We start from the raw sequence: 26,991 nt of genomic DNA, 5'->3' as shown, positions 1-26,991 counted from the left end.
GCGCCAACTTATTAGGGTCCCTGGCGTCAAGCTTGTGCTCTTATGTATCTGGTGTGTGTGATCAAAATACGTGTGTGTGTGTGTGTGTGTGTGTGTGTGTATGTGTGTATGCGTGTTTGATGTATGTGCCCGTGTGTGTATGTGCTGGAGGTCCTGCATTGGAGACCCACGTTACGAGTGCATGTTCTCTCACACGCACCTGACGACGGGTCATGCACCTGTTTCGTTAGCTGCACCTCCTCTCCATCCAGCCGTTGTTTCAACCGGGATTGCCTCCGTATTGATGGTCCCACTTACAACTGCAAAGTTGTCAAGGGCAACGGGGCAGATATGGACAAGATGAGACTCCACGGATCTTCCCAAACTATTTCATTTCGTTATCCAAACTATCGCCGACTATCTTTGTAACGTTAGACTCTTGGCAAGTGCGACGAAACATCGGAAACGTGCGAAACCCGGGAGAGAGGAGATCGATAAGATTCTTGCGCTGAAGGCTGAGATTGAACCAGCTGATTTACGGGCGAGTCTGTGAATCACTGGGCCGACGTACTCGGCTAATCTACGTAATTTGTCACTGGAGTATTTTATTCAGACGTGTTGCTTGCCACCGCTGGTTGTTGTGGTTCTGTGTTGGGAGTTGTGCATTGCCAACGTAAAAGACATCTGATTGGAAGCACAAGCGGATACATACTGAAAACGAGGAAACATTTGGGATATTCTATTAAATCAATCTGAAGTCAGGACGATGTCCCAATATGCAACAATCTGATCAGGTTTGTGTGGAGAAAAAAAAATGACAACAAACATTGGTTTAATTTGACCCATGTTATGATGGTTTTCATATTTATTTTGTTCTACTCTTTTACTTATTTTCATATCTGAAATTATAAGTCATTTAAAAACTTCTTACTTCAAAGCAAACTATTTGTTTCTCTCGGTGGATGAAATTTTGGAATAGTAATTGCCTTTACTTCATATATCTGAAAGTGAGTGAATGTCTCTAAGAATCTTTTTCCACTGGATACAATTCATTATTATCTGTTGTTTATAAATTTATATGGTTTGTTGAATCTAGTAGTTCAGAGTGTGACTTCTAGCTTTGTTTAAACATTTGACATGAATTAAAATAAGCCAAACAATCCCAGTATTGAAGGGATTACAAGAGAGCAAGTAGAGAACGCAAGCCAAAGATCTAACTTTCTAGACAACCGTATGTGTATACATAGTGTAATGTGTCCTTTTTTCAAAAGTCACTGATTAAGGCAATTCACAGTATAGATCTTACCTTAATATCATCATCTGTCGAGAGATGTGAGTTTTTAACAATGAAAAAGTATGACTGACAGTTGATAAGAATATTGATGTTTTGTAATGATTTCCTTTGATTTGTAGCATTCCAAGTGAGTTCTATAGCCATGCAGAAAGGGGTCCGTCTCGATGACTGCCAGCTGCTACTGCTGGCCAGCCGTGCCAGGACAGACTTCACCATTGCGGGGAACCTCCAAAAGAAGAGCTCTGACATGAGCAAATGGAAGCAGAGATGGTTTGCTCTCTACCAGAATCTCCTCTTCTACTTTGAGAATGAGACGGCGAGCCGACCCCTAGGCCTCATCTTTGTTGAGGGGTGTTACACGGAGCACATCGTCACCCCCAGGAGCAGCGTGAAGGATGAGAAACAGGTAAGGACCCTATGGTTGCTCATAGCTATGATGTCATTTTATGATTTGTGTGACATTTGTTTTATATAGCGACGAATGAAGTAATGAAAGTTTGTAAAGCAGGATGGTGGCTCTCAGTCCCCTTTGAAGGACATTACTTCAATAAGAATGTAGTGCCTTGCCTACGGGCATGACCACTCTGTAGCCAAGGGACTTGGACCAGGGGCCTCTTGGTTGATAGTCCTTGGTATTATTTACTAAGCCATAACAACTTTATTTTGAACATTCCAGTGTCAATCAAAGGATAACTAATTTACTAAAGAAGCATGTACATGTATGACGTGGTGTAAATGTTGAATACTAGTAATTTGCAAGGTATTTATTTTTGTGAATTTCGTGAGTCGAGTGCTCTTTGCGAATTTAAAAACATGTGAAAATATCAACTCTGATCCCAACATGGACGTGACATGCATGCATACATTTCTCTGTTCAGTGTTGTGCTCCATAATCACAAATTTAACCGCTCATGAAATTGTCAGGAAGTCCCGATTCACAAAAAATTAGACTCGCTAAATATATGGCATAACACAGTATCTGATAAACTGGGGAATAAGCTTTCATAAGATTGTCTGTTGATCTATGATTGGCTCTAGTATGCATTACCTAAAATGATCACAGAAAACAAATACTTGGACAGTGATCGTTCATGTTGTGATGTAACTTAGGTCAAATCTTTCTGTTAGGGTGACTCAACCTTTGCTATCATTCACCTTCTTGTGTCTGTGCCCAAGAAATGTTGGCACCATTTTGTCTGGCCCTTATAAATCCCTGTGTCTATATGAATAAATCTGAATATCTGTTCCTTATATTATTTCAGTGTGATATAATAAAACTCTGTGCAAAGAATTCAGATTGGAGAAGGAACAAACTGGAAAAAAAGAAAGAAAAGAGGTGCTTATTCAGGTTTCAAATTAACTTGTAGAGCATGGCTCAAAAGAGGAAACAAATGTTGGTGACTATTGAAGGGTTTGTGTTGTATCGTGAAAATATGAAGATGCTGTCAGCATTGATGCCTAGTGTGCTGAATATATCTTTTTGAATGAGGAGCGCACAAAGCTATGATGTCTTCTAGCTGAACAGTCTTGCCTGTTTCTTGTCATGCACTCTTGACTTGAAGTATGCTCCATCTTACACATGCACACATGGAAGTTAGGCAAAAGTCTTTATGCCTGCTGTAATTGGCTTTCATCCAAGGGTTTTTTTCTTTTCTTGGGAAGTACAGAAAAAGTAATCTAAAATGAGAGATGGACTTGCTGTCAAAGAGATGAAAAAAAGACACTTCTTTGCTCGAAAAAATAGCATATTCCATCACACAGGAGACACTGTATGCTCTTTGGTCTTATCTTTTAGTTCTAGTCTCTGTGTCAATAGAGCAATGATACAGCCACTCATTAAAGTTGTTTGATTGTTTGCTTGCCGGGGTCTTGTGCCTGTAACACCAAAATCATTGAGGAGTGGTATGCCTTATGCCGGCTGTGCAATCCTTGACGCGCGGCCGCTGTTTTCCCAGCATCACATGAAACATATGCATGGACAATTATTGGACAAGCCAGGCACCCGAGGTATGTGCACACTGCTGGGACGGAACTACGGTGGCAGTACACAAACAAATGGCTGACTGGCCTTTGTTTAAAGGGTGAGATACCACACATCACGCAAACACAGATGCACTAGTGGGTGTTTCCATACGGGTTGCAGATCAATCTATTGATATCATTAATATTGAAAGTCTAAAAACATTCAATATTTCAGACATGGCAGCAACAGATCTAGATTCAAATATGTATATGGTTTAGCCATTGTTGCTGAGATCATAAAAATTTCCCATAGACTTGATACACAACAGACCTAGATCTCATAAGATGGTTTTATTGTTTGTACACCTTAGCCCTTCGAGTGCAGACTGCCACTATTGTTTTATTTCAGGTTTTTACAGGGGGTGAAGTTTATTACAAGATTATCTGTAAAGAGACTAATTTCATGTAGTCATGGTGGGAGAGAGTGGATATCAGTTATCCCTTGTTAATCCTGAGACCCAGAAAACAGGATGAATGTTTCCTTGATATTTACATCAATGGTTCTGGTGTAGACAGGCAGGCACCATGTATCACCTGCCCATGTTGCAGTATATTCTCGGTTACGATGAAATTGATGATCACTGTCGACGAAAGAAAAAGTAGCAAAATAGGAAAAAACAAACCATGTTTGTTTCCAATTTGAATTGCATTTATCAGTTGTCATTTTGGCTACTTGGGTGGATGTTGCCATGTTGCATTAGGATATGTGACCAGTGATGTATTTAGAAATATGTTAGGCATATTTTTTTTCTTTTGAATTCTCACCTTTGGATACCTGAGACAATTCTCTCAAAAACAATATTTGTATTTTGTGTGATTTCTGACAGAACTGGCCACATGAACTTGTGAAAACTGCAGTCAACTGAAACTACAGCAATCCACCAGCTTCAAAGTGGGCTAGATAAAGAGGATAAATAAGCTATGCTCCAACACAACAGAAAAGTAATGATCAACATTAAACACCATCCATTTAAGAATCTTTTAGCCTCACAAACCAATGTAGGAATATGTGCAGGTTACTGTTACTTTGAAAGTGTCATAGCCTATTAGTTCACTTTGACTACAACATTAGGGTCATATGTCATACCCATTTATAATCTGTAGTCTGGAAACCAAATATTACAACAGAAAGAAAATAAGGAAGTAGGGCTAATGAGGTAATGGGTGTCATACAAGGCTAGAATGTGAATATAACTCTCGTACTTGGCATGACTTTGGTGGAAAGTTGTTATGTTGTAAAATTAAATTGACCATGCTTATTCTGGAATGAGACCAAGATAGCATCCACATACATGTAGCATGCTTATTCATGACTGCATTAACCCATTGAGGACGAGTCCCCGAGTATACTCGGGCAGGTGTCTATGGGAAATGCGTGTTGCAGCAAAATCAGTCCGTCCTCAACGGGTTAAGATAGGAATAAATCCCTTCTTTCCTTAATCAATCACATTTAAAGCCCCATTAGGCCTATAACCTTTTTAAAGATGATTTTGTTGCAAAATTAAATTTGCTGTCATAATCTGTTCCATTTCTTTGAGATTCTTTGGCATTCACACCATATTCTTTAAAAATAAATATATATTTTGAAATATTGCATCATACGAGACTGCTTAGGAATTTCAAAATGATTTCACAACATCAAAACTTTACAGATGGTGAAATGATAGCCAATATTAAGTACAGTGCAAGTAAAATTGTATATTTGCAAGTCATTATTGCAGTTTAAAGGAGAAATTACATTGTCCAAATATATTTGTGGTAGACCACATTTGTTCTGAAGAAAAGAAGAAAAAAATATGATTACTTCCTCTTTTGATCCCTGCAATAGTTATGTTTGTTGTTTTAATGAAGACTAACAGGAAATCTTTGCTTACTGTGATATGCATACATCATGAGGTGCAACTATATGTGGTACGTTGGGGGGTGACTCGAATGGAGGCTCAGTTTCCTTATTAGAGCAATTTTATTTGGTTTTAAGGAGGGAAAGGGGTAGGCTAAAGATATGGGGTAGAGAAAGGGGAGGGATAGTAGAAAGAGGAAGAGTGGTAGAGAGGGAGGAGGAGCCACAGCTGAAAAGATGTGTCAGACTACTACAATTTACCATTCTTGTTGAGAGAGGGGCATGACTTGTATGTACACCTGCAGAAACAGGTTTTATCATATATTTCTTAATTTATGTGAGCTGGCAAATTACTACGTTGTAGACAACTGTGATATATGTGGAGAATAAACATCTTTGTTCGAATGTTTACTCTCCAGGAGCCTCTATACTCTCTTTTTTTTTTAATGCAAATAGAGATTAATAGACCATAGTGAATTGTAAATATGTTGCATGGGCATGATTGCTTCATTTTGATATATTGCAAGAGTCAAAGATTTTTAGGAATTCTCCTTTGGGCATTTGTATCTGTTGAAATTTTGAAATGTCTTGCTTCTGTTCTTTCTTGCGCAAAGATTGAAGAGAAAACATGAGTCATTTATTATTCTTTTTTTCCCCCCATCATATCATTTTACCCCTATCACAATATTTACAATATTGCATAGAGGGCAATATTTAATGTTCTCTTTAGGTAAAGAGGTTTTTCTGGTAATGCTGTCTCCTTTTTGTCAAAGATTGTTGAAGCAGAAAACGGGAGCTGACAAACAAATCTTTGCTGTGAAATGCCTGTGCATTTATGCCACCCCGCTCACACAAGCTCACAATGGCTTCCCATCATTGCCAGAAAATCCAGAGGACTTTACACCAGGGTATTAGTCGGCACATAGGACACAGACAATACTATATTCATCGTTCAATATGATGCCCGCATAGCATGGATCTGCGCAAAGCAGCTCCGAAGATTTTCCAATAAGCAAGCTATCGTTACCAATCATCACGACTGATAAAAGACATGCAATTTGCCATATGATACACGGCCTCCTCCCCTCCCCCCCCCCCCCCCCACTCTCCATTTTTCATTTGGTGAGCGCGGGAGGCGAGGTTCTCGGAAAGTAAAGTAATGCACCATTGACCACCCATACGCTATATCCATTGTGCATCATGTAGTTTATTGCTAATTTTCCCTTCTGTAGCGGCAGCTATCCAGAGGCTCCGCTCTCAATGACTTTGTCAGCTATGTGCAAATTTTGCCCCCTGAATTCAATAATGTGATTAACTGATATGTAAGCAATCAAATCAATTATGATGCCCATTAAGGTTCATTTCATCGTTGCATTAGACCTTCCATGATCACCGGAGAATATGTATTCTGTAGGTAAGTGGTCTGAGTATGTAGTGTTGTGTTAATGTGTGCTGAGTGCGGGACAAAAGATGACAATACTGTAACACATAAAGTCCAAGAAACCACGTGTCTGTGATTCGATAAGTCTCACTGTGTCTTCTTGTAAAAAATTAAAAAAAATTGTCATTCATTTTCTATCTTTATAAAGTACGGAATGAAAACTTTTCTTTCATTTGAGCCCTATTTTGGTCATATACCACTGTTTATTTGCAGCTGTAGGATTTTTGTTCATTTTTCTAATTTTGTGCCAATAAATGACTGTAATCAGTCCCAACAACTCTTTGTCCTGATATATACTACTGCAGGATGCACAGTAAGATTGAGAATTACCAATTAAATATGTGCCATATGAGCATTTCTGTAGCAAATTGTCCCAGGTTTTTGTGGTTAAGCATTTGTACACTGTATGTGCCACTGAGAATAAAGTTGAGTCCTGGTGGTGCTGCACAAAATGATGCATTCAATTTAATTCAATATAAAGATACATTTCATTTTCATTTTCCCGTAATCATGAAAGATACAAATGATACATGAAAATTTGATATGATTGTAGATATTATTTAGATTAAAAATGCTAAAATAGGAAGGACAAGAGTACATACATATGTAGTGAACAAAATAGGGATCATAACATGCCATTTGAAGTACATGAAAGTAATAGCATATGATTTGCAGATGGGTCATGAGAAGCTTTTATAGAGAAAAGATTCTATGAAGACTTGTACTGTAAATATGATTGACAAGGTGGTATATGAATTATGGTAGACAATACATGACTTCCGCTATCAGATATTGCCACCGTAGGGAGCTTATCTGAGAGTCATGACCACTTAATAAACAAAGTCTAGTCTCACCATCAGATAAGGTTAAAATGAAACTACATTATCATTTATGGTGGTGAACAGAGGGTGTATTCATCAATTCTGTCCCCCTCAAAATATGCTCAGGAGTGCAAATTTTCATTCTTGAGGTCATGTGATTGCTCTTTCATCTTTTGTACTTTTAATCACCTGATGAACCACTGATAAAGCAAAGATAGCACTAATTATAATATGAGATGTGTGGGTTTTTTGAGGGGACGTGGGGAGGAAGGGAGTTAATTTGAGGCAGTGAAAAAGAGGGAAGTTGGTCTATATAAACATCTGTAGATTTGATAAAAACACTTCAGCATGTAGATATGCTTTGCGGCTGATTCATCTCCTTTACATTTAACTCATGCACGTAAAAGATCCCGCTTCATTCATTCATCGTAAAGCGCAGGGTGTTTAACCCGGTGAACATGGTCCCACCTCAAATCCAACTGGACCCCATGGAAGACCAGCTTAACGTAGCTGAATATGGGCTATCCATCTTCTCAGATGGAAATGATAACAAACAAACATTATTATGCTGATTTTGAGTTATCATCTTTTCTATTTTCATCTCATCTTAAATAAAGCACCTACAAGACAATTATAGATAAACATGTTGAACATGATACTAATGTGCCAAATGAAACAATTAAGAATTATGATCTATAGGGCTTTCATGAAAGTAAGCTTATGTAGCTGTAAATGATGAAAATGGTACTAGGTATATTTCTGTAGTGCAGCTACTATAGTCTACTGTGCTGCAATAGGAAATTTCTGTCTGCTTGATTTTTTAAAATCATAAGTACCAAATATAGTTAAAAATTGAAAAAATTGTTCATAAGTTGAGATTAAAAAGTTGTAGAAAAGATGCTGACAGTCGATGATGGCTATTATTCTAAACATTCTACACTTAGAGTTTGAGGACAGAGGGATGTTTTAGCTGTTTGCTTTATGTTCAAGGATTCTTACACCTGATCCTGCGAATTAAGAATAATGTACATGCAGTATATAGGATACCAGCATAAAATTTGCCAATTTGGAGAGGTATCACTTGAAGTGCTTTGCCCAGATATTGCTAATGATATCACTGCATGTGCATCGTAAATACTAAATGCAATTGATTATCTACAGATAAAATTCTGCTAAAAGAGTCTAGTTCAAAATACCATAATGCCACAATTGGTTGTCTGACTTAGTTTATAGAATGTACACATAATTCTTGACAACTTCACAAGTAGCTAGTGTAGTGTACAATTTGACTATAATGCACATGCTTATTTTAAAAGAATTGTGTCAGAAAATGCCATAAGTGGATTATCATTTAGCTATCTCTTGCCATAGGCATTATGCACCCCAGCTGTGACAGGTTTCCGAAAATATCAACCTGTACTCCAAATAAGATAAGCCTCCATACATAGACTTACCTGGGTAACACATGGCCCATCCAGTTCCTACAAGCAGTAAGTTCATTTACTTTAGGATTCCCTTTATGGTTATATATATTACAAAATCAGGGAAAGGTCAGATGACTTTTCAGCATCAACACAAAATTAAAACTGTTTGTTGATCAGGGTTGCTATTCACAAGCTCAATGCAGGCATTGCTTCGTACATAATGTTGGCTCGTACACATAGTAGACATATTATACACCTTATGGCCCACATTGACGCACACACTGTATAAAAATCATACATCATTCGTCTGCTTGAAGGTTGGACTAATGAGTATAAAACACGCAGAGTATGTCTTATGTAAAGATCAGTGGTGTTAATTAACCATGCAGTAAGGTATACTCTGTCTCTTTTCTCGCCTTGGCGTTTGATGGGTTAATACACTATCTGTCATATGAAACTGTATCAGCAGCACTTGGTTGGCATTGACTGTAAGACACCACTCAAGATTAGTCTGTGGCTCCAGACACTGGTTGCAGTCATTTGACAATTAGTGATATTTGTGCAGAGTTTGTCCAGTATGATTTTTATATTCTTTAATGGCCCTCTTGCCCAACACTTGTCATTTGAAGCCATCAGTCAAATGCAGTTCCACTACATAATCACCAAATGAGGATTTGTCTTAGTAGCCCTTAATGACAAAAACATCTCTGAAGATGCAGTTTTTACATGTTACTGTAAAAGTGGATATTTTTGCAAGAGAAATTTTTTGCACTCGGCTGGGTAAGATGAGTTTCACATGTTTTTAATTCTGTGGAATCAAGACATCATCTACAGAAACACATGGCATGCAAAAATATTTGCATGCTTTTATCTTTGCGCTAGTTTCTGGTTGTGCAAAATGCACAAAAATTTCAACACCGCAAAAATTTCCACTTTTACAGTACATGATTTGTAATGGTTGACTGGAATGAGAGATATGATCCCTTCTATAGTATTTTTTTTTCATTGTCAGAATGCATCAGTTGCATAATGCAGAGACAGAGCCTAAGGGGTAGGTGCCTGGATTACCCAGTCACTCGTATAGTTGGAAAGGAGTCTGCATACAAAGGCTATGCTGAAATTGTAGTCATACTCTGCGAGGGCAACAATCATGCAAAGTTCAATTATGAAACATTGATAAGACAGCAATGTGTACCATTGCAGCCAAATGCCAAGATTAGTTTTGTCTGTACGGGCTGGAATTTACCATGATATGGCATTCGTTCTGCTATCGGAAAATTTAAAGCCCAGGCATAGTTCTGATGACTAAGCATTTTTAACCAGGAGATAAAAAAAGCAAAGAAAGAAGAAATGCATAAATGTTGTTTTTAAATGTGGTCTACAAATCTCTGAGTGTTCACCATGTGACAAACATAGATGAGGCAAGAAATAGCCACAACTAGCAGATATTGTGTGAAAACATCAACTGATTTGGAAATAGAGTACCGGTATATATTGACTGACAATATTATTGTTTGTGGTTCCCCCTCCCCCCCCCCCCCCCCCCCCCCCAAAAAAAAAAAAAAAAAACCACCTATTACCATTTCAATTATCAAAGCATTTCTACAAGCACTGTTATCTTATATTGATTAAATTCTAACAATTCTTACAAAAGAAAGCAAAATATGCAATGCTCTTTGATATCTTTTGTTATGTACATGTTTGGTTTTTTTTTACACCTGAGAAAAAAAAAAAAGACTGAAAGCATTATATAGATGATGACTGGTGGGGGGAGGGAACATACCGAATGTTCCACAAGAAGGGTTTGAAATGCTATTGCGGAAGGTTATAAGTCCCGAGAAGAAGTCGAGGGACTTATAGCCTCCCGAAATAGCATTTCAAACCCTGAGGGTGGAACGTTTGGTACATGTTCCCGACAACAAAAGTCATCATCTGTTATATTATATGGGTTAGTCAAATACCATCATCTGTTATGGGTTATCCTATCGATATGCGTGAAAAATATGATCGTTCAATCGTTTGGTATCATTTGTCATTTGTTACGTGAAAATGTTTTCCCATGGGAGAACATTACAAAAATGTTCTGCCCATGGGCGAACATAACCAATGTCCCTCCATCACGTGACTGTGTTTAGCCAATCACGAACTGGTATTTGACTAACCCATTTAATATAAAACTATGTCTCATGCCTGGAATGCCTTACAAATTTTGCCCATGGGTACTTTTTCTTGGCCATCAGTGATGCATTTGATTGTCTCTTGATGAGTTATTTCTGTTTAGTGTGATCTAAAAAATAATGAAGAAATACCAACCCTGGGCAAATGCATTGTCTAGTCATGTAATCATGTGGCTAATCTAGTGTTGTTGCATATCATCTTTCATCCAGAGAGTGTACAGGTTACGACATCTTCTAAACAGCCAGGGACAAGAAAGAAGAAACATATTTGTGCTTTATATGCTATATATCATAAATATGCACATGATGTGTGCAGCACGTTTACATCTAATGTATTTGCAGTCTATGTGAATATATTATCTGCCAGTTTAGGTGTGTATGTGAGGTTCATAATTTAAAGGCAATAGCACATACTCATGATACAAAGTTCTGGCAATGTGAAATGCCAAATCTTCATTTTACCAAGAAGAATGATTGTAAAAAGTTGAATAAGCAGACAGAAAGAGGAAAATGCTTAAAAATATACTAGATGGAAATTTAAGGCATGTGCTTCACTTTACAACAGTGTTACTCCAGGATTAGATACTCAGAACATGATGACACAAGGAGAGATATATAATTTGTGATGGGGGAAAAGCATTGATGGATAGAGAGATGGGGGGGGGGGGGAGAATCAGAAAAGAGTAGGAACTATGTTGCATAGGAAACATAAAAGTTGATGTCCTGAAACAATTATGGACAAATATGCAACAAGATAACATTGTAGGTAGAGACAAAGAAACAGAGAGAGAAAAAAAAACATAAAGAGCAAACACAAGCATGCACATGGAGACAAGTCCTCAAAGGTATGATTAGGTAACATATCATACTTTACCTAGTATAGACTGACAAAGAGCCTTGTGGCAATGAAAAGAAGGAATTGACATTTGACATAAACCAAGGCAATGCTGTTCGTACAGTAATACATGTTATAAAATGGGTTCAAGAATGTAGCCAATTGGAAGCGCTGAAATGAGTCACGTGTGCGTCTATTAATTTCTCACTAACATACAGTACGGCCTGACATCGCAATGTTTACACTAGCAGTGCGCACTCAATCCGTTGTTACAAGTGCGTCGCGCGCTACTATACGTGCTGTCAATCCTGTAAACAAGTGTTACTTCTAGTTCGGGCTGCCAGCCGGCCTTTCTTGTGTGCATAACATGCGTGGCGTACGTATACTACATTACATGTACTAGTACTCTTGTACGTACAGTACTTATATGTGCGCGATGTCCGAGTGCGACGTGCGTAAATGTTTGCATGGGACGAACATCTTCGGACATCTTGACCCACAAAGGTACGTGAAAAATGCTGTTAGTTTTCGACCCATTTTATAAAACAAATGATGCACAGGATTATTTCGTGGCGTTAGTGGAGATGTAGCGCACTCGAGGGTATTTACAATTGTGAAACATGCACTCTATCCTGTGCATCATTTGTATACCACTGCACAGAAAATTATGTAATCTGACAAGCCCAAACCCCTCTGCATGTAAATACCAAATATATCACTAAGTCCTTATATTTTGCTGCATAGATCTTTGACATAGAAATAGTAAGTTAATCACGTGCACTCTTCGTGTCTCATATTCTATATTGTAATATTGTATATAATATGCTAATATGAAGATGTAGAAATGATGAGGTACAAGTGATAAGACTTTGATTAAGAGAACTGGGTATGGGAGAATAAGAAGCACCTTAATCATGTGGAATATATTTTTATTGTATTCCAACCATCATGGTGAGCCTCCTTTCTGCTGATATCTCCTACCTGTTACCAGTCATTGTGTACCTTCACACTGGATGACATATAAAGTTACCTTGTAGAAATCCCCAAACTGGGTTGCAACACACTGGTCTCATTGCACACTATGATTTGTCTTGGGTTTTTTAATTGTCCCTTGCAGGAAATTGTGGTTTCTAAAAAAACCCTCTAGTCATGTGTCTTGTCTGGCTTTATATTTCACATCTGATGGACTGCCTGAGCCAGTTTTGATATCTATGGTATAATCTAATTTCACTGAGCCATGAAAATTTATGTACTCGTATACCTCATGGGATTTTCTGTGCTGTATAGTGATAGTTGTTTTGAGCTAGGCATCATATCGTATGCATTTGTTGTGTTTTTGGTTTTGCTAAATTGTGTGTAGATAACAATGCAAACAGTGCCCTGCAGCACTTTGTATTGGAATTTGATGTATGCCTAATCAAGCAGAAATAAAAAGAGAGAGATTTATCAAAATCAGAGCTGACCACTCTGTCTTAGTGATGGTGATAAAGAAACCAACACATAAGATATCTAAATACCTACATTTCTGTGTATCTACTGGACTATGAATGAATTACATGATATACAGTCAAAGCTGTCTGTAACTGCCACCCAAGGGAGACAAAAAGAGTGGCCATTATAGACAGGTGGCCACTATAGACAAGTTATCCCACATTTTTGTGTGTGTATGGCATGCTCTACATCCAGGCTATAAGCCTGTGGATATTGCGGGTATGTGACAATAACGAAATACCTACTCACCAACTACGGAACGGAGGACTGTGACACAAGAGGTAGATGCGGTACTGGTAGACGAAACTGGACGTGAAGAGGTGGGAACACCGGAAGAATCACCAGGGCATCGGAAGATATGGACAATGTCCCTTATTGCACGTCCCGAGATTATACGAAAGGAGCTGGACAAAAGGTCCAGCGACAGCATGGAAAAACCTCCGGATGTCGCGGCTAGCACAAGCGAGAATAGTCCACAGCTAGAACACTGAGACGAGAAGACGCTAAAGTCCCTGGTCTGTCACGCTATGTACAGCACGCTAACTGAACCGAGGCAGCGATGCAAACTGGACGGAGATCGCGGTAATCGTAGCGATAAGAAATCCGCTGATGGATTGTAGAAATTGGAGAGAAGGCGAGTCGCGGTGTAAAATGCAGCGAAACTCGATGTATAATATCCAAGATTGGAGGAGGGAAAAGAACGTAATACAATAGACGACTAACTCCTTAGACGTGCGAAGCTACGGAGTGATCGTAACGAGATCGCGAGGAGAAGTGAAGTACGATAATGCTGACGCGGTTGCTCCTGTCCAGAAATTGCTGATTCGGGAAAATGTTCTGGTCACGCCAGCGAGTGACCACGCCTTGGCATAAAGGTGATTGGCCGCTTGACCACATAAGAACATGTTGATTGGCCACTCCTGTCACGGGACGCTGGCTAGCTACGATTACAAAACATTGACTAGGGTTCGAACCTGGGTGAGGTGACGGAACGCACCTGTTGCCAATGAATTAAGATGGAGGAATCTACAATGTAGGTAGGATACGAGACGCTACAGCAGCTCCCCTCTAGATTGATGCGAAATGAAGAGAAGCAAAAATCGATGCCAAAAGTAGACAGGTATGAAATGCTAGAAAGAATATATCGCGTCCTATGTTGGCTACAGTTAGTCTTCGTCAACCGCGATAGCTGGATTTTACACAAGCACGATATAATCGCAAGTGATACAAAAAAAAAAAAAACAACAACAACTCAGTCATATGTAGGACATTCGCGTTGGACACTCATTTCACCGTTTGTATCATGATCCTAACTACAGTTGTATATCATGTCCGTCAAGTAAGCGGTGCTAGAATATACGGCGTCACAACGCGAAGAAAAAAAATAATTCCGAGGTGACCGCTTGTCAACACCGACCACGTGTTTCGCTGTCACATACCAGAATACCACTACACACAAAATATCGATGTAAACATAAAGCGAAAAGTGAAGTCACAGAGCTGTGTCCATACATAGCTTCAACCATGTTTAACAATGTTCACGTATCGAGCCGGCCACCTGACCTGTTGACCGGAGCGAGTCGTGCGAGGGTCGGGGGAGGCTGGCACGGGGGAAGGGGCGGGCGGTGGCGGTGTCGGTGGTCTCGTGGAGGGTGGCGTTGAGGTGGCCGCCGGAGTTGTGAGGGGCGATGAGACGGGAGGAAAGGTGAAGTCATGTTCCAGATACGCTGGTTTCAGTCGATCTATACTGACATTATCATGTTTACCGTCGATATCGATCCGGAAGAACTTGCCGGTACGATGGATGACTGGATAAGGACCTCGATAGGGTGGCTCGAGGGGTCGCTTGACTGCATCCTGCCGTATGAAAACATGACTAGACGTGGATAAGTCAGAGTTCACATATGATGGACGTTGTTGTCCGCGCGTGGGGGTGGGGCAGATGTTTCGCATGACCTCTTTGAGTCGATGGACATAGTTGGTCGGGTCCGGATGTACGTCTGGCTGAATTGGTGTAACAAACTGTGCAGGTAATGTAATCCCTGTCCCGTAAACCAATTCAGCTGATGAACAACCGATGTCGGCTTTGATGGCAGTCCGTATACCTAGTAACACCAGTGGTAAGGATTCAGTCCAGCGTATGTTGTTGTGTGTTTTGATTGCCGACTTTTAGTGTCTGTGTAGTCGCTCTACTAGACCGTTGGAGATGGGATGATACGATGTGGTTCGAATGCGTGTCGTACCGAGGAGGTCAGTGAGGGAGCGGAAGAGTTGGGACTCGAACTGACGGCCTCGGTCAGTCGTGATCGTCGACGGTACGCCAAAACGAGCTATCCAATGTGTAACAAACGTTCGCGCGACCGTGTCTGCTGAGATGTCACTCATTGGAATCACTTTAGGCCATCGTGTATAACGGTCAATGCAAGTGAGGAGGTACTGGTAACCGTCGGACGGGGGAAGGGGACCAACGATATCGAGATGAACGTGATCAAATCTCGCGTCAGGTGTCGAAAACGTTCCCAGTGGCGACTTGGTATGGCGATGACCTTTGCATTTCTGACATTGAAGGCAAGTCTTCGCCCATGAACGTATATCACGGTTGATTCCTTTCCATACAAAACGGTCAGTACAGAGCTTTTGTGTCGCTTTAATCCCGGGATGTGAGAGATTATGTAGGGCACTGAAAACTGACTTACGAAAAGGAAGAGGGACGTAAGGACGTGGCGTACCTGTGGAGACATCACACAGTATGGTATTGCCTGAAGAAAGGATAGGCATACGTTTCAGTTTGATCGAGTCGTCATCTGAGAGGCCTGCAATCTCCTCATCGTCCTCCTGAGCGCGTGCGATCGCGTCGAAATCGACGGAGGGGGAAAGACGTACGTTGTCAATATGAACTCGTGAGAAAACATCCGCCGGTATGTTGTCCTTACCGCTGACATGACGTATATCCGACGTGAATTGCGAGATATAATCCAACTGACGGATTTTGCGCGGCGAATAGCGATTGGGCTTCGCGTTGAGCGCATAAGTCAAAGGTTTGTGGTCAGTGAACAAGATGAATGACCGGCCCTCCAGTAGATGTCGGAAATGTTGGATACCGAGATAAGCTGCCAAAAGTTCTCGGCCAAATGTGCTATATCGTGTCTCGCGATCTTGTAATCGCTTGGAGAAGAAAGCTAATGGTTGCCATTCGTTACTCACGAGCTGATGAACGACCCCGCCGACGCCAACATCAGATGCGTCGACTGAAAGGCTGAGTGGCGTATCCGATTGGGGATGAGCAAGAAGAGTGGCGTTTACCAGTTCGTTCTTGGCTTTGTTGAAAGCTGAGAGTTCACAATTGTTCAACTCGATGGATTGATGTTTTTTTTTTCTGTTTTTGAGAAGATCAGTGAGAGGTTGAAGTGTATCGGCACAATGGGGAATGAATCTCCGATAGAAGTTAATCAGGCCAAGAAATTCTCTGAGTTTGCGAAGAGAAGTAGGTGTCGGGAAATCACGGATGTGTTGTACCTTATCGTCCAGTGGGCGGATCCCGTGGTCGTCGACCACGTGGCCGAGGAAAGTAAGCGACGAAGCACCGAACACACACTTGAGTGGATTAATGACAATGCCGTATGATTGTAGCCTGTCAAAAAGCTGACGTAAGTGTGACTCATGTTCCTCTTCGTTGTCGCTCGCGACTAGCACATCGTCCAAATAGACGAAAACAAAAGGTAACCCCCTGACAACTTCATCCATCAGGCGTTGGAAAGATTGCGCGGCGTTTCGAAGGCCAAAAGGCATTCGAACGAATTCGAAAAGTCCGAAAGGTGTGATGATGGCAGTCTTGGGGATGTCGGCGGCTTCTACCGGAATTTGGTGATAGGCACGTACTAGATCTATCTTCGAGAAGACTCGTTTGCCGCTGAGATGGGTGGAGAAATCCTGTAGATGAGGGATTGGATAACAATCTGGGATGGTGCGGGAGTTAAGGGCACAGTAGTCACCGCAAGGCCTCCAGTCGCCAGGGGTTTTCTTCGGAACCATATGTAGGGGCGATGCCCAATTACTCTGAGAAGGGCGAATTATCCCGAGCTCCATCATGTGTTCGAATTCCGCTTTCGCTATACGCAGACGGTCGTCAGCGAGGCGGCGCGGGCGGGCTGAAACTGGCGGGCCCCGGGTGGGAATGTGATGCGTGGTGCCGTGTTTGACTACATCGTACCTGCATATCGGCCGCACGATGTCAGGATATTCTCGAAGTAGGACGTCGTAGCGTGAAGAAGAAGTAGCAGTCATGATAGTCGGTGTGACATGCGCGTGGGTGGTTTGAAAACCATGAATCACTAAATTCGTAGTAGTGTCAATGAGTTTCCGATTTTTGACATCCACCAGCAGACCGAATTTGCGCAGGAAATCAGCGCCAATGATTGGCGAGGGCAAATCGGCGATGATAAACACCCAACGAAATGTTCTCCGCAGTCCCAAGTTCAATGTGAGAGATTTTTGTCCGTACGTGGCAATGGGTGACCTGTTTACCGCCTGGAGTTTGACAGAAGTAGGCTGAGTAGACGAGACTAGCTTGTGTGTTACTGGCAAAATGCTAACCTCAGCTCCAGTATCAACGAGGAACTTGGTACCTGAACATTTGTCGTAGACATGAAAAAGGCGACTCGGGGGCGCGTCAGTACCAAACGAGTCGGTCGCCGCTACTCGTTGGCGGGGGCGTTTCCCTGAGGCGTAGAAGAAGGGTGTGGCTTGGTTTGCCAGGAACACGGAGGCGAGCAATTTTTGGCGTCCTCCCCATACTGCCAGTGGTACCAGCACTCAGCTCCTGCGTGTTGTTTGGGTTGGCGTTCGTCCGCGGAATTGCGACCTCGACTACGACCGCGGCTACGATTCCTGCCAGAAAACCTGGTCGGAGAGCGACCACGGTCCTGCTGTAGCTGCTTGGCGAGTGACTGGACCTGCAAGGTGAGATGCTGCACTTGGTCGGCGAGTTTTTTGACATCGTCAGATGCAGATTGTGTCGGTGCTGATGGCAGATTGGAGGCGGTAAGATTTAAGATAGGAAGACTGGACGTGGAAGGAGAACCAACCTCGATGATTTTGTCAGCGAGTTCGGCGAGCTGATGGACCGTCATGGAGTCCCTGCTGGACGCGAGGATGGACTGGACGTGGTGTGGAAGACGTGTAAGGAAAAGTTGACGGAAGAAACTGTCTTCCAACGTCTTGCCGGCGAGCAGCTGCTCCATGCGCCGGAGAAGTTGCGTGGGGGAACGATCTCCCAGTTCTTCGGCGGTTAACAGCTGATGTATCCGTCGCTGCTCCGAAGCAGTCGTACGCTTCGTTAACTCCAATTTGAGAACTTTGTACGGGTTGGAAGGAGGTGGAGAAACGAGTAGGTCACGGACAGCGGTGGCATATTGGGGTTGTAATGAAGAGACCACATAATGATACATGGTCTTTTCGCTGGTGATGCCTTTTGTAGAAAATTGGGCCTCGACTTGGGCGAACCATAGGACGGGAACGTCTGGCCAGTACGGGGGCAGCTTGATGCTGACAGCGGCGGCAACAGCGCCGGGTTGCTGGGGAGTGGAACCGAGTGGTGGGGCAGCGGTGCCGGGCTGTTGAGCGGCGGCGCCGGGTTGCTGGGCGGCGGCGCCGGGTAGTTGGGCAGATTGCTCCTCAGTGTCAGGCATGACGTACGCGACGGGAAAAGAGTTCCGTAAAAGAATAGCGGGGTCACCAATGTGGATATTGCGGGTATGTGACAATAACGAAATACCTACTCACCAACTACGGAACGGAGGACTGTGACACAAGAGGTAGATGCTATACTGGTAGACGAAACTGGACGTGAAGAGGTGGGAACACCGGAAGAATCACCAGGGCATCGGAAGATATGGACAATGTCCCTTATTGCACGTCCCGAGATTATACGAAAGGAGCTGGACAAAAGGTCCAGCGACAGCGTGGAAAAACCTCCGGATGTCGCGGCTAGCACAAGCGAGAATAGTCCACAGCTAGAACACTGAGACGAGAAGACGCTAAAGTCCCTGGTAGAGTCTGTCACGCTATGTACAGCACGCTAACTGAACCGAGGCAGCGATGCAAACTGGACGGAGATCGCGGTAATCGTAGCGATAAGAAATCCGCTGATGGATTGTAGAAATTGGAGAGAAGGCGAGTCGCGGTGTAAAATGCAGCGAAACTCGATGTATAATATCCAAGATTGGAGGAGGGAAAAGAACGTAATACAATAGACGACTAACTCCTTAGACGTGCGAAGCTACGGAGTGATCGTAACGAGATCGCGAGGAGAAGTGAAGTACGATAATGCTGACGCGGTTGCTCCTGTCCAGAAATTGCTGATTCGGGAAAATGTTCTGGTCACGCCAGCGAGTGACCACGCCTTGGCATAAAGGTGATTGGCCGCTTGACCACATAAGAACATGTTGATTGGCCACTCCTGTCACGGGACGCTGGCTAGCTACGATTACAAAACATTGACTAGGGTTCGAACCTGGGTGAGGTGACGGAACGCACCTGTTGCCAATGAATTAAGATGGAGGAATCTACAATGTAGGTAGGATACGAGACGCTACAAGCCCTTACTTCTACATGACACTTGTTTGCATATATGCAATATATGCATGTGTTTTGTGCGTTGAACATTTCCATTATTCGACAAATTATTTTACACAAGTGTGCATATAGTAAGCAAGCTATTCATGGGTTCATTTCTTTAATGGTGGGTTAATGCAGAAGTGGTGACCACCAAACTGTTCACCATGCATGACCAACATGACTGCCAAACAGAAAAACTCACTAAATTGCTGGTTCTAATTAATGCGGATACACAGCTTATGATCTGCCACGAGAAACAATATTGGTAGCTGCTGGCTGCATTAGACTTGTGGCCACTATGCACAGGGTCTTTTTAAAATGTGGCTCTTCTCTCAGAGGGATTTTTTAGTGGCTGCATTTGGCAGGTGACCACTATAGGCAGGTGGTCGCTAGGGCAGGTTTGACTATACAGTGCACTCCTGTTATAACGAAATGCTTGGGACCGGCAGTTTTCTTTCGTTATAACGAAATTTCGTTATAACCGAACAAATAGAATATAAAACGAAAACAAGGAAACCACATATATATATCATATTCTGTTTGCTGAATACTCATCATACACTGGGGAAAGCTATGTGAAATGTGATGGGATAACAGTATTACAATAATACACGCAAGTTCCCCTTAGAAACTGTGCGTGACACAAGGAGCGAACACACAGTGGTGTGAATCGTTCACCCATGCAGAGACGATATAATATGCTTGTTACGCTACATATTTTCGAAAGCAATTCACATTTCGTTATAACGGAGCACATTTCTGTTGTTTTTCTTTGTCTGTGGCGCTTGGAAAAGACTTCGTTATAACGGAAATTTTGCTATAACCGTGTTCGTTATAAGCAAATTTTGTACCATAGACTTTAATGGTGATAATTTTGGGACCAGAAGATTTACTTCGTTACAACGAAATTTCGTTATAACCTTGTTTGTTGTAACAGGAGTGCACTGTATATATTTAAATACATGTGCACATTTTATATTGACCTTTCAACACATCGAAATGCCCTGTCTTTAGGAGGACTTGATTCTCCCATTCATTCTGCTTTTCTTTTCATCTCCAAGATTAACTATCAAGGGTTGAAACAACATTCTTTATATTCTTTATATTCTTTATTTCAATGAACTTTGATTATTTCTTGGGATTATCCATTATTCAATGAAACAAATTATATTGCTGTTAAACTCAAAATCTACTGCACCGTGCAATACCGACCTACCTGATGAAGTGACAGAATAATCAGCATGTTGATTGCTGTCGCCCACCAGGAAGAAGAAGAACATTAGGAACACAGAAGCTGGGAATGACATAATTCATTCCCCCCTCCATGATTGATGACTGCTCAGAGTATCCAAGGTAGATGTGCAGAGGTAGTTGACTTTCCCTAAAGTCTTGTGTCAATGAGACATAGACTAATAGACACAGCTGTACAAAGAACTACCGAGTCGATCAGGATCTCTTCCACTGTTAGCTGCTGAGCTGTATTTGTGAAAGTGTGTTCACCCACACACTGTTGGAAGAATTACAGTGTTGAATAGTGTGCCAAGGTGAGGGAATTACTGAAGTATACAATGTATATAGGGGGCCTAAAGTCATATCAAAGTCTGTGCAAAATTATTGTAGCACAGCAAGAAGTTGTATTGCAAAACAATTAACGCATCATGTACATGTATATGGGTGAGAATTTTGAACGATGTACAATTGCCAATTTTCGTACTTTATGACATTCTTTCCCTTAGAGCACGCCAGGATGATCTAAGAAACCAGATTTTTTTGTGTCATCTCAAAGATTGGTAAATTTCCTTTCAGGAAATATATGGTTTGGTTGACTTTTGCCTGATATTTTTCATTTCACAAGGACTTAAAGCTTAAAAATACGGTAAAAACGCTATTTTCACAATAATTTTTGTTTTTCAAACTAATGATGTGCATTTTTAATGGTACGTGGCGTCTAATATCTGACCATGTTCTGGATCTTACATATCATGGGTATGTACCACAAAATTATAAGAACTTTATGAGCAGGTATATAATTACAGAGAACAATTAAAATATCAAAGTCCTAAACAGACGAACGTCCGTGATGCTTTTATTTCTATCGCTGCTGCAAATTCTACTTTGTTGTCCCAACTGTAACGTATACGAAAATTTGGTGTTCCACCTAATGAACATATCCTGCAAAAATTGTACGTCTGCTGGCTGTACATGGGACGTAATATTCTTTTATGCAAAATTATACTCAGTTTTCGTCACGGACGTGCTTCCGCTATTTTCTAATAAAGATCGTAGCCCATGAAACCTTATTGGCGATATTGTTCTGTGTCGTAATCAACTAAGATCTAGCAACACGATAATATGTTTGTTTTGAGTTTCTGTCCATCCTTTGTCAAATAGGAACCGAAATTATATTTTTAGACGAACCTCCAAGAAAAAAAAGAACGTCCGTGATGATTAAAACGTTTTCGAGTGGGACACCATCTTGCTTCGATGGCGAAGGTGCATTTTACCTTAGGCTCTCTAGCCGAGGAGCTGCATGCCATTTTTGGAGCGGACTGAGGTTCGTCCGCAGTTTTTGGACCATGCAATTCACCAAAAACGAAGCATATAATTAATATTTTCTCTGAAAATTCACCTCCTGATCCCCCTCTGAGCAATACATATGTTGTAAGGATGTCAAATTTCTTATAATTTGCATTGACAATACCTTTTCAAATTTTTGAAAGAGTTAGGAAGGCTAGGTACTCTCTGCCGATTAGTTATCCGTCCTGGAACATGACCCTAGTAGTAGAACGAACGTCCGTGATAATATCAGAGAACGTCCGTGACGTATGCAATCCCTCCGATAGGGATAACTTGTCCCGAAAGTGTCCTGTATTCTTTAAAACTTTTGGCTCGAATAGCGACAAGTAAAGTTTTACAAAGTAGAAAATGAGTTTAGAGCAGTAGTTTCAGAATTTTTAAGGCGTTATGTGATCATGATGAACAAACAATTGAAAATTTACTCACAATTTTACGCTTGTTTTCCCTCTAATTATACAAAAAAAACAGCTAAACACTTAAAACAAAGTTATAGGAAAATGGAATTTTGCGTAATCTATAATTTCTGTGCGTTTAAATTTCTTTCTAATGAGGTTCTGGCGACAATTTGTACTGTTACAGGTTCTGAAAGTTTCGCTCACGGACGTTCTGTCCGAGAAAGGAAATTTCTGACAATTACAAATATATCACTGCACATAAGATTAATGTTAGTTGAAAATATTACCAAATCACCGAGCCGCTCATACCCGAAAGTGAATAGCGTTCAGCACTCAATTTACCTGTAATAACAAACGGAAAACGTTGTTTTCACGGATGTTCTTTGGTTGAATAAGTCAGTGGATTACATAGAAGGAGAAAGAGGATCAGTGCCACTTTTTAGTGACAGGTGCTCTAAGTGTTTATCTTTTGAGTATGGTAGCTACCGTCTCAAACAGAACACATCCAGTTTTGGTCTCCATAACGGACGTTCGCTGTAATTGTCATGATATTAAATGCCTTAATTCATTCTTATTTTTCTCTTCATGACGATTTTTCTCTCATTCCCTCAATAGCCTGAACATGCTGCGACCAAATAGAAAACAAAAAACAAAACAAAACAAACCGAAACAAATCCGAAAAGTGCTACGCAATCACATTCAGGATAATGACGGAAGAAGTCTGTAATGAGCATGTGTTGAATAAGAAACGGAAAAGTTTCAAAAGGACGTGGAAGCAGTTGAATGAAAATGACTGAGAAACAGAGAAGGGATCGAGCTCCAACACACAGAGAAAAGAATTGCCAGTGCACTCCCGTTATACCAAATTCTTCTGGAGAAGTTTTTGTTTGTTTGTTTATGTTTTTTATTCATCGAAATGCCGTCACAAGCGAACAAAAATCATGCAGTATACAATTATTGTCTGATGAAAACACAAAAATCCTCCGCTTATCATCACATGATGTTGTTTTATACTCATCAATGAAAAGCAATATTCATTTGTAATTTTTTCCAAGATTTTTTTTTCCATTTTACATTTAAGAGACAGAGAGATCGTCAATTTGTTTGTGCATTTTTGCTTACTTTGAAAATACATGTTAAAAAAGTAATGATTAAGAATTTGTTTAAGGTTGCACTTTGATACGTTCGCTCTTCCAAAGTTTCGTTACTCCGATGTCCAAAGGTTTGTTATTCCAAAATGAAAAACAAAAATTGTAGTTAATTCAGGAGGTTTGTCATTAAAAATGTTCTTCGAAAAATAGATATTAAGGATCATTGTTTTGGGGTCCGTTCTTCTAAAAGTGGAATGGGCCTAATATTCGTTTAGGTGAAAATGGTTATTATGAGGTTTTGAAATTGGAGGATTTTAGTTGTTAACTTGTTTCTCCACATTTGGATAAGCGAACATAATTTTTCATGTTCCAATTAATAAGCCTTTCGGTTAACCTTCGGAGATTCCTATCATTTACCGAATAAAAAAAGCTTCATAATTATACGAACTCTATCAATTTTTGTATTGACAAACTGTATGAATAACGAGGCTCCGAAATGACGCGCTACAAAAGGTTTGTTATAACAAACCATATTGTATAATATCGAAGTCATAAACATCCATCCAAGTTATATGGACTTATTATGGGCTTGTTATGACGAAACTTCGTAGTATCAAACCAATTATCACTTCTGACTAATATAATAACACAAATTCTCCTCGATAACAGTGTGTAACACAAGGAGCAAACACAGAGGGATTTCTTCCTAACGTATTCGTTTGCCCTCCCCAGCTAAACTTCGTATTTCTATAACGGAGCACATTTCTGTTGTTTTTCTATATTAATTCTTTGTCATAATTTTAGCTGTGACCATGTTCGTTATATAAAAAGCAAATTTGCATTGTAGACTTTATAATCATAACAACTTTAGGACCTGAATATTTACTTCATGATAACGAAATTTTGATAAATATATTCGTTCTCAAGGATGGACTACGTCACTGAGATTACACGTACGTTTGTACGTTCATTTACGAGAGATGGAAAAAATTGTTTTCTTTGATTCCCCAGTATGAGAAGATAAACAAGCTTATGTAATTGAAAATTGGCAATATCTATTCAGGATTTTGGAGAGGAGTTTGTTCTCGACATGAAATTGCTGTTTGTTGTGAGTAGAATGCGTTTCCAACTCAAGAGAGCTGCATTGTTCAATATCTTGTTTGTTCCGAACGTCCGTGAGCTACATGCGAACCTCCGTGATGAAAACTATGCTATGTTTGTTGGGTTATAGAGACTGCCCAGATGAGATACATTTTAAAAAGGTATATTATTATTTGGGAGTGAGGATTAAAGTATGGGATAGCGAAATAAGAGGTGAAAATATTGAGTTTCTGTAAAATGCGCGTAAAGTTAAGAAAGTGTTTAGCGGAAGAGCAATATTTCCACAGAATTGACGAATTTAGTTAAATCATCAGTTGTCTACCATTACGAACAGGTTAAGAGTACAAGCTTAATATTCTGCAGTCACGTACACATGTCCCTTGAGATATTTCGTTAGGATTTTGAACTGAATCAGATCTTTGGAAACTATGTTAAATGGTATTCAAATGTATGTGCAGTACTATTCCTCACGGACGTTCGCTGCTCTGGACATGGTAAACTTCAGTGGTGAATAAAAACTTGTTCCTCTGGGAAAATCCTAGTATAATTGGGTTCATATTAAAGCTTGAGTTATACTCTTTCAGGTAAGATGAATGATTTGGAGAATTTCCTACTTTTTAAATTTTGCCTTGTTTTGGCTCAATTGTACATCGTTCAAAATTCTGACCCATATATGTTCATAGAAATAAATATTGAAAACTAACCAAAGAATGATTATGTATGATACCTACATAAATATGCACAATACCTACAAATGAAGGCTGACTGCCATGATGACAATAAAGGGCCTATCTCAATGGAGGAGATGTCACCGTGACGCTGCAACTTGTGTAGCATGAAAGGTATAGAAAAAATGGCTTGTGCATTTACCAAGAAGGCAACTCCAGGGCATAAGTCTTGAGACATACATGTATCAAAGCAAGGTGACATCTTATTTGCCCAGAAGTTGTGGGGATGTTGCCGTGACATCTCCAAGACATCTTCTCAGTCATTGAGATGTCTCCACAATGTCTCCACATCTCAAACGGTAGTTTGCCATTGGTCTGTGCAAGGCCGTGGAGAGGTCTCAAAGATGTCACAGGCAAAGTTAGACTCCACAACTAAGGAGACATGGTGGAGATGTCTGTGAGACCAGATGGAGACTGGAAAAAGTCTCCAATAAGATCGAACATGTTCGATTCTCTCGCAACTCCCCGGAGACAAAGCTGGTCTCCAGGAAACATTGCGAAGATGTCTCTGCAACCAGCAAGACTTGAGTTGCAACCATCCCAAGCAAGAAGTGGTAGTGTAGACCAAAAACCCATCTTGACTGCATGAATTTTCATAACTCGCATCGTCCTAGATCTCCAATGACCAGACAGAATATCCTTTTCCCTTCTTCTTTCTATTGTCTCAGTTTCCATTTCCATCATCTTTTCGACATGAAAATGGCAAATAGGCAAAAAGCAGATAGGGTTCACAAATACGTGAAAGGAATAAAATTGGCCATCTTCTTGGTTTAAGTGAACTACTGAATCAGAGCAGAAAAAAAAGCATTAGATATCTTCAGAAAAAGTATGCACTCTTTTTCCATGTGATCAGTCTGTTCTTCCCTATATCTATATGGCCTTAGTGAGGTAAAAGAATGTTAAATTCAGTGGTTTTAGCAAATGACAAATTATGAAATTTGCTTATTCCACCAAAAAATAAAGTAGTTGACTATCAGTTTGAAGGTTTTATCATGAAGATTTGTTTTAGAAGGAATGCAATAATCAGAAGTGAGAAGTATTATCCCACACTTACATCTTAATTTATCTTTTTCACTTGAAGGTTGTTTCTGGTATCCTCTTCTTTCTTATATTGATTCTATTACAAGTAGAAGTGGTTTTCCAGCCTGTACATGCACAGA

At 40.6% G+C, this 26,991-nt stretch overlaps 2 protein-coding genes across 2 annotated transcripts in view; one reads left to right on the top strand and one right to left on the bottom strand.

Annotated features, from left to right (window-relative positions):
• Positions 1 to 234: 234 nt before the first annotated feature.
• Positions 235 to 26,991, top strand: part of LOC139712607 (ras-specific guanine nucleotide-releasing factor 1-like) — a gene marked incomplete at its 3' end in the record, with an annotated part of 80,466 nt that continues 53,709 nt past the window's right edge. Inside the window, exons 1-2 of the mRNA XM_071624415.1 lie at positions 235 to 773; positions 1,393 to 1,679. Of these exons, the coding sequence (XP_071480516.1) occupies positions 1,416 to 1,679 (264 nt within the window). The remainder of the gene's footprint in view (positions 774 to 1,392; positions 1,680 to 26,991) is intronic.
• LOC139712606 (uncharacterized) lies at positions 17,947 to 19,011 on the bottom strand. Its single transcript, XM_071624413.1, has one exon. The coding sequence runs from the start codon at positions 19,009 to 19,011 to the stop codon at positions 18,019 to 18,021; it is 993 nt and encodes a 330-aa protein (XP_071480514.1). The 3' UTR covers positions 17,947 to 18,018.

The sequence above is a fragment of the Diadema antillarum genome, unplaced genomic scaffold, assembly GCF_040938485.1.
Source record: "Diadema antillarum isolate AM-2024a unplaced genomic scaffold, OU_Dant_1.0 seq00001827_RagTag, whole genome shotgun sequence".
NCBI classification, from domain to species: domain Eukaryota; kingdom Metazoa; phylum Echinodermata; class Echinoidea; order Diadematoida; family Diadematidae; genus Diadema; species Diadema antillarum.
Note: the sequence above shows the minus strand (reverse complement) of the source record. Positions and strands in the feature narration are given on the sequence as shown.

Excerpts from the sequence above, each read along its gene's own strand:
- LOC139712606 (XM_071624413.1), bottom strand. The coding sequence starts at position 19,011 with ATGCCTGACACTGAGGAGCAATCTGCCCAACTACCCGGCGCCGCCGCC.